The 9,181-nt window shown below is 36.2% G+C and overlaps 1 protein-coding gene across 2 annotated transcripts; it reads right to left on the bottom strand.

Moving 5' to 3' along the window:
• Positions 1 to 2,118: 2,118 nt before the first annotated feature.
• LOC110454122 lies at positions 2,119 to 8,647 on the bottom strand. 2 transcript variants are annotated; one of them, XM_021503495.1, is made up of 7 exons: positions 8,020 to 8,647; positions 6,571 to 6,920; positions 5,590 to 6,484; positions 5,256 to 5,283; positions 4,066 to 4,392; positions 3,402 to 3,706; positions 2,119 to 2,936 (listed from the first exon to the last, which is right to left on the bottom strand). In XM_021503495.1, exons 2-6 carry the CDS (start codon positions 6,846 to 6,848, stop codon positions 3,402 to 3,404), a joined length of 1,833 nt encoding a protein of 610 aa, XP_021359170.1. In that variant the 5' UTR covers positions 6,849 to 6,920; positions 8,020 to 8,647; the 3' UTR covers positions 2,119 to 2,936. The 2 variants fall into 2 exon arrangements, with proteins under 2 accessions (XP_021359170.1, XP_021359171.1); XM_021503496.1 differs by having other exon boundaries at positions 4,066 to 4,377; positions 8,020 to 8,646.
• Between the last annotated feature and the right edge of the window lie 534 nt (positions 8,648 to 9,181).

Genomic DNA, 9,181 nt, shown 5'->3' with positions numbered 1-9,181 from the left:
CATGAATTGCTATCAATTTTGAAAATCCTATTTTGTGAGATGATTTTGAAAAAAATGTATTAATGAAACATACTGTAAATAACTTTAATTCTGAAGAGATTATTTTCACATTTATTTGCGAACTGGAATTTTCTGCTAATCTTGATTCCATTGTAATTAGTATCAGTATTGATAGTCAATATTAAAATGCCATAATTTAAGCCAATTGCGAAATGCAACATTCGAGGAAATAAATTGATATACGTTATTACGGTAAATCGCCGTAACCAGACAGTTCACCATTTAGACCAGTAACATCCCTTAGTTTTAACATGGAAACGGATGGGTTACGATGATATAAAGTAAAATTAACGGTCCGGGGTCATGTAACTATACTTATCGACGCAGCCCGAAACGTATACAAATTATGTGTGTCTTCGATTAGACACTTCAAAAATGTTGTGCAATATCCTGTATATTTGATAAAGTAAACAGCCTACGTACATACCATGTATTTACACACAGACACAACATTAAATATGTACGTGTGGATTATGACTTACTTAGATATAATAATAATAACTAGAAATTGTTGGCTAACAATTTGACGGGCTTTTCACTGTAAGGACTGATTTGGCTTTATAGCTAATACGAGTTATTTTCATTACACCAGTAGTAAAAGTCCTGGTATCTGGTAAAATAACATGTTCGAATTTGACCTCTATCAAATACCGGAAGTTGATCTTTAATGGTCATTTGTGTCAATAAACCTTGTAGCCCATCATCATAGCATGCTACAGACCAAATATCAATACCCTGGGCATCTTCGTTATTGAGAAGGAATATTTTGAAGATTTTAACATAATTGACCCCAGTGACCTTGAACATATGTGAAGGTCATTCATATTATCAAACCTGATGGTCCATTGCTCAAGCATGATATTCAACAAATATCATGACCTTGGGTCACTTGGTTATTGAGAAAAATATTTTTGAAGTTGTTACCCTAAAATAGCACATATGAAATTTGACCCCTAAACAACTCAAAACTGGACCTGATCAACTCAAAAAAAAAATTCTGCCAAAAATATGCGCATTAGTGCTGTCCACATCATACCTGAATATAAAGTGAATCTTAGAACAATTTTCGAAATATTCTTGATTTTTTTTTTTTGATTTTTTTTAAACATTTGACCTTTGTGACCTTGATAGTCGATCAAGGTCAGCCATTTTTTAAACCTGATACCCAATCATCTCAGCATTTCAAATATAAAATATCAAGACTCTAGGCCTTGTGGAACTTTAGAAGAAGATTTTTTAAATTTGTTGCCCAATAGTGCATTTGAACTTTGACCCCTACCGAAAACCGGAAGATGACCTTTGACACAAAAATGTTTCCTGAGAAAAGTTATTTATTTTTTATTCTGCACAACATATCCAAAGATAAATCAAATACATTCACCTGTTAATGAGGTATTGCAATTAGAAACAAAATCAGATATGACGCCATGACGGCCATTTTGTTTTTTGATGAAGTTGAAAATGTTACCAAATGTTAGAGGAAATCTGTGGAAACCTCTTCCATTACAACTAAATGAAATATTTGTCATTGATACGGGAGTAAAACAAGTTTTAACATATTGCGATAATTTTTAAAAGATCAAAGAAAATATTCAAAATGGCGTAAAACGTTAACGGTTAATGTTACAGAAACACTAAAGACATCAAATTCATTGGAATGACATTCTGCATGGATCTGTAAAAATATTCTTAAAAAAAATGAAAAATAAATGTTTTTTTATAAATTGTGACCCAACAGCGAGCTTTTTATTTGACCTTTAAATGAAATAACATTCAGAATAAAAGTTAGCCCCTAAGATTATCTACATATAATATAATTGCGTCAATTCTGTAAATTAAACCGTTTTTGAGTTATGGCCATTTTAAGATTTTGAGGTATGACGTCATAGCAGCCATATTGTATTTTTGACCTAATTTAAAATGTTTCGTTGAAATCTTCAGACCTTGGCCTACAACATACCTAAAAGACTATAAACCTATCTTTTACCAATCAAAAGATACAGATTCCACAATGTACGGAATAATAATAATAATAAGAAGAAGAATAATAATAAGAAGAATAATAATAAGAAGAAGAAACATAACAAAAACAATAGGTCTTTTCACCAGTTGGTAAAAAGACCTAATAACCAAATAGGGTCACCAAATTCTTTGACATAAATTTCAATGAAAAAGAGAAGCACACAAAGGAAACACTTTAAAATGAAATAGAGAAATATCTAATAGAAACAAATGATATCTTTAAAAAGAATGACAAAATCTTGATATGCAACTCAGATTAGATTTCTCCATTGCAAATGTTTTTTTCCCAAAATTAAAGATATCCCTTTTTCCAAATATAAACGGTTTGTTATAGATGCATTTTTACATATAATGACCAAACTGTCATTGAATTACATCTTGCTTTGAAGAATAAAATATATCTTGAAATGTACAAAAGATAGTTAATACACATACGACGTTAAGGGATATATGTTGTTTATAAAACATTATATTATGTGTGTGTATTGATTATCTTATAACCATTGAATACATGCTATATTTGTATTTAGTGTTAAATACTAAAAGGTGACTTTTCAATTCTGCAAATTATACATTACATGTCTTATTTACACAGCCAATGACAAAATGTTGACCATTCATAATACCACAATTTGTGTATTTGACCAGTATTAATATTTCTTAAGTCAGCAACACGATGTTTGAATTTGAGTACGCATTTAAACACAAATATTAACTATGATACAGTCGTCCTAATTACGCCCTACCCTCCTGGGTTCAACTGGTGCATCACCTCCTAAACCAGGTTTAGTGGATAGCTGTAATATCTTCTATCACGTCTCCAAGACAACAGACCTCACTAAAACCTCATGTATCTACAATCAATAAAACGGAAAGAATATTATTATGATATGTTCATATATATGTTAGTTTGAGACCACATTTTTTTTATAATTCAAAACAGTTTTATAACCTAATACTTATTATTTTTGACCACGACTAATTTGTGTGTCAGTAAATATGCTATCAGTCAGATACATATGATAATTAAGGTACATGTACCAAACAACCATTACGTTATCAATGAGAGGATAACATTGATATGATTTAATTGTTGGTCTTGTTTTCGTTGTCTTGATAAAAGAAGTTTAAGTGTTCTGTTGTCATCTTTTATGCCAATTTATTACTTCATATCTTGTAAATATATAATTATGTAGCGTCGATTTGAAAAGAGAAAGGGTTTCTGTAGATAAGAAATGATATGAAGCATCTCCACATTTTAAGTGTTACTAGACAGTTTGAACTTTTGTTTTTTCTCCAAATATTAAAATGTTCAGTACCTATGGAAGTTTTAATGCTGCGACCAGGGATTCGGTGTCCATGTCGCATTCCCGCATCGCCAGAAGTATTGTGTTGACCGTTGGGCAGGGATTGGTCTCTTTTATGAACGCTTCCAGCATGGCAGTGACCTTCTCGCGAGCTGGCACGTGTCTGTATTGGTCGTCAAAGTCATCTACCTTTGCCGGTGATAAACCGAGCTCCAGAAACAAGTTAAAATATGCCTTAATGTCGACATGGTCAGCGATGTTAGAAGCATCCTCCATAGACAAGCACTGTTGCAGGAAGCTATCTGGCAACGTCTCGTCTAGAAACAAGTTATGTATTGATGCATTTGAGAAAAGAAAAAAACAACACGATGCAATAGATAAAACATAAATAAAAATCACACTTCTGATTATTCTGGTAGTGTTTATATTATTAAACAGTATTGGTTTCAGGGATAATTTAAGTTTAATGTTGACCGATACTTAACCTAGGGGATAGGACGTCGCTGAGGAAAACCAGAAACGTGTTGTATCTTAGAATCCAAAACCCCGATCAAATATGTGTGGATAACAATAAAAAAAACACCATTTGTACTTGTTTAATAGACATTTTTTAAATTAAAAAAATATATATATAAAAGCAGAATAAACGAATTAATGCAAAAAGACGTATGTTTACCATAAACGCTGTTCACATTGCGGTCAGTGTCAAGAGTGTTCATCAGGGTCCCTGAATCCATTCCATGTTCTGACAATGCGTCAGCTATAGCCCCGAAACTAGCACCCGCCTTCATTTTGCGGAGATGCAAGAATACCTTCGTGATGCGGGATCTAAAGGCGAGGTGGCGGTGCTCTTCCATTTCCTGTTCCACTTTCTTCTCAGGACAGTTCAACTCGACAAAGAACGTCAGGTATGAACTGCCGATGTATCTAGACAATCTACCAATCTCTTTGGGTGACAAATGTCTACCCGGTACATCTTTTGTTTTGTCTGCAACGGATGAAACTGCATCAACATAAAAAGATGAAAAACAACAAAACAACGACCGGCTTAACTAAATAAGATTACGCTTTAATAAACACCTAGCTCATCGATATAACGTGTTGTCCACCCACGCGGCTACCCTAGATTGTAGTTATGAGACAAGATGAAGTTAATGCAGAAACGCCCACCCACGCGGCTGCCCTCGACTGTAATAATGAGAAAGGAAGAATGTAATGTAGACACGCCCGCCCACCAACGCGGCTGTATTATACTGTAATAATGAGAAAGGAAGAATGTAATGCAGAAACGCCCACCCACGCGGCTGCCCTCGACTGTAATAATGAGAAAGGAAGAATTTAGTGTAGACACGCCCGACCACCCACGTAGCTGCCCTATAATGTAATAATGAGAAAATATGAAGTTAATGTAGACACGCCCGCCCACCCACACGGCTGCCCTATAATATAATAATTAGACAAGATGCAGTTAATGTAGACCCGCCCTCCCACCCACGCTGCTTTCCTAGACTGTAATAATGAGAAAGGAAGAATTTAATATTGACACGACAGCCCAACCAACGCGGCTGCCCTTGACTGTAATAAAGTGAAATAAGAAGTCGATTTAGACACACTCGCCCACCCACGCATCTGCCTTTGACTGTAATATTGAGACAGGAAGAATTGAGTGTAGACACGCCCGCCCACCCACGCGGCTGTCCTAAACTGTAATAATAAGAAAGGAATAATTGAATGTTGATACGACCGCCCACCCACGCGGTTTCCCTAGACTGTTATAATGAGATAGGAAGAAGTTAATATAGACACGCCCGCCCACTTCCTTGGCCGCCGACGTCCGTTAACATGAACATAACGGTATAATCTTACCAGCGTAGTGCTGATCAGTCTGCTGCATCTGTAACAGAAAGGATGTGTAAAGGACTGGATAACTCAGTATAATTGTTTAATTAATAAAGAACTATGAGACATATAAAGCTAAAATATACATAAAAGTTGTAAAACATGTAGATTCTCAGATAATATTACATATGAGTATATTATTTATATTATATTTCCATCAGCTTGACAAAATAACTTACCATGATATCTATTTACGAAACATTGAATTAGTTAATATAATATGAAAATATTAGTTTTAATTCGTGAATAGGAACCTAATTATATCCTCTCTTAATGAAAATGATGCATTAAGTACACATACCTTCTGCTTGTCATCCTCGAACCAGACGTAGAGATCCTTTTTGTGTATCCATCCAGATCCATCCGAACTGTAGCATTCTACACTTTCCCTTCGATAGAGATCTTCTACTCTAACCATTCTTTCACCTGATGTGAATCGGTAGTCGTTGTGGAGGTAGAATCGGTACTTAAGATGACTTTGATTATTCAGCTTCAGAACTCGATTCAGAATACCCTGCATGATTTTACGAAGACTGATTCCGGTGCCAGGCAGCAGTACTGCCTGATCCCTACTTCTCGTGAACATTACCATTTTCATGGCATTGTCTTTACATAAGATAACCATTTTCCAAAGACCTTTCACCTGCAGACAGGCAAATCCGCGTTGAATAAACTTCGAACCATCAAGACGGGGCTCTTCAAGTCGCTGAAACCTGTGGATACAGGCGGCAATCATCTTGTCCCAGACGGCCTGTGGGATGAACGGATTGTCGAACTTGAGGCAAAGGGCAACAGTTGTGACAGTGTCAGGATCATCAAGAACGGGACGAATTATCTCGGGATCTGCAGTCTGAAGAATGCTAGGTACTATGAAGTAATTCACCTCTGCGTCTACAGACAGTGGTTTGGACAGTAAACCGAGAGTTTCCAATGCAATGTAGAGAGTTTCTTCCTGCTCAAGGAATCGTAATTCCTGGTATCGTCCCCAAAGTTGCCGGATAAATTCTACTGGTAAAACACCAGATTTCTCATATGCTGTCCACTCAAGTTTTTGCTTCATTGTTAGTTCCGTAATGAACTTTGGGTCAGTGACGATGGCTTTGAATGCATTTATTATCCACTGTGCTTGCAGAACGATGAACGGTTTCTTGTTATGAAGATCAAAGCACAGGAATGATCCAGAAAACTTTATTTTCCTAAACCAAATAAAAAATATCGGTTTGAAAAGTATCAAATCATAGTAACATATCTGATGAAATGTGTAATGATGATTTATACTTACCATAGGAATTCCATTATGTCATCTTCTACTAATGGTACTGCTAACTGCCTGTTGATTTCCAACAAATCATCATATGTCAGGATAACCCTGCCATCATTCTTCAGTCTCACCAACTCGTGTTCAAAGGCGACCCATCTTGCAGGTACATGCTTCATCCACTGAGATTGGAGTGGGGCAATCGCTATGATCTTTTCCCACATCTGCTGGTACGTTGCTTGATTTTTCGTGGAATCATTCAGATCTGCAATGGGGAACATTTCCTGGACGTGGGTTTCCATAATTTCACGTAGGTCCTGTTTCTTGTAGAGCTCTTCTAGCACTGAGGCAAATAAATGCTGTTGTTCTTCTTTCTGCGTTAAAGAAAATGCACGTTGAATTGCGCTTAAAACATGCCTTCGCCGGTAGTAATATAAATAGTAACATTAATCGTTGAATTTACTATTGATTTCATTCAGTTTCAGACATATAACACATCTTTACTCGATAATCAGTCCCAATTTATTTCAACATTGTTGCAAAGAAAGGACAGAATGGGTTTACTTACTTACCACACGGGAAGCCCTGCTATTTAATATTTTAGGATTGTTCAATTCTGACGAGTTGTTAAATATACTCTTTTCTATCAAAGTTTTATTCAACAACTGGACGACATGTGAAACTATTCCAATCCATATGCACACGTTCCAAACCAACTAATTCCGTATATAGAAAGGTAACAAAGGTATACAAAACCAAAAAGGCACCCGTTTCATGTCAAGTTTTAACTTGTAATCATTGATAATGTACCTGTGGCAATATGACGTATCATTTACACGTTCTCTTTGGAATCTCAACACTGCTTCAGCTAACTTTACCAACATTCACCTGATGCTAAAAAAAGGCTGTGACTGAATTCCAAATGGATTTAAATCATTTTTACTTTATCTGAGATAGTTTCGAACATTGCGAAAGTTTAAGATGTAACAGCGAGTGAAGTCGTTCTGGTAGCAGGGACGTTTGGCAGGCTTGGACATGCGTGCGAAAAAAGCTGTAACCATTTTCTGTTGCATGCTGCTTTAACCGTTATATGATCTAAAACATGTTCATGCCCCTGTCTTACTAGGAACAGTACATGCCACTCGAATCCTGCGTCACATAGGGCTTGGCTGCCAGTAATTCCAGTCATTGTTCGGAATGCGCTGACTGAGCTATGTTAGAATGACAAGTATTATACAGCTAAAAACAGACTAAACTAAACTATACATTAATTTGGTGACTATATCGTATGTTTACACAGTACATATTTTTGACCACGCATCGCACCAAAATAGCATCAGTTTGATCTTTATCGTAAAAAAATAGATATGTAACCCTTATAGAGTTAACTGCACACGCAATATAAGACATAGAATGACAACAACTGTATTTGCAATATCCACATATGTGTTATCGGTGAATTAAAATACTTACATTCCGAGAAAGAAAGTCCAAATGAGATCCTACGAGGATGATAGGAGGGGTTCCTTTACCATGTGCTGCTATTTCGATAGCATAGGTAGCGATAGACCTCAGCCAAAACTCAATTCTTTCTTTAAAAAAAACAACAACAAAACCCGTTTATAACAGGGGCAGGTCAAACATGTCATTTTGCTATCAAAACAAGACAAACAAATTGAAAGGATTCTTATATTGAGACAATAACGTTCTGCTTTAAATATGTTATAACATTTGCTCAAGTCTTACCCATGTGTACATATTTTCAATTTCCAGACTATGCAATATAATGTCCTGGGTCACGAGTGCGGGGCCCAGACAGGGAACAAGTCAAACAGTGTCCCTCTTTGTTAGTTGTGTTTCTATGTAATTTATAAAACCAATAATCAAATGCTTCAATATCCACTAGTATATGCTAATCCGCTTGTTTAAGACATATATATCCTGTCGAAATATGCACAGCGTGTATCCAATTGTACACAATCCAATCCCAGTACTCATATAAACACATATGGGTTGTGACTATGACCTTATCGTGATTATCGGAATGTTGCATACTGCATCACTGAAACCTTCTTTTTTAAAAAGGTTAGGTGGTATATTGGTACATTTAGGAGCTGCGGCTATTTATAGGCTAACAGATTTGTTGCCGTTTGTTGGGTGTGGTGTGGCCTGTCGGGAAAAGGGGCAAAAGGGGGCACGATATTGCCCATAAATATATAAATAGAATCACGAGTGACGAAAGACGACAAATGTATGATCCCTGCCTTATCTGCCCCTCGTACTCTCGCCGACCTACGGCAACACATTGTTTATCCTATAAATATCCGCAGCTCCTACCACTACCCCACGTAACGTTTTAAGAAAGAAAACATCTGGGATGCAACGGTCAACTGTCCAGTACTCCCGTTAAGGTCATAGTCACAAATCGTATGTTTATAATATTGTATTGTATATATATTTTGACAGGTTGTTTATGTCCTTCATCGAGAGTACATACCGTACTAGCCATCGAAACGCCATATATAACACTTTTTGGTTATTCTACATGGAAATTTTCACATCTAAAAGTTACATAGCCACACTCACTGGTTGTGGTTTATAAACCCCAATATAGAAGGTACAACAGAAACATGCC

This window comes from Mizuhopecten yessoensis, unplaced genomic scaffold (assembly GCF_002113885.1).
Source record: "Mizuhopecten yessoensis strain PY_sf001 unplaced genomic scaffold, ASM211388v2 scaffold7675, whole genome shotgun sequence".
Classification (NCBI taxonomy): domain Eukaryota; kingdom Metazoa; phylum Mollusca; class Bivalvia; order Pectinida; family Pectinidae; genus Mizuhopecten; species Mizuhopecten yessoensis.
The sequence above is the reverse complement of the archived record's forward strand: the minus strand, read 5'-3'. Positions and strand labels throughout refer to the sequence as shown.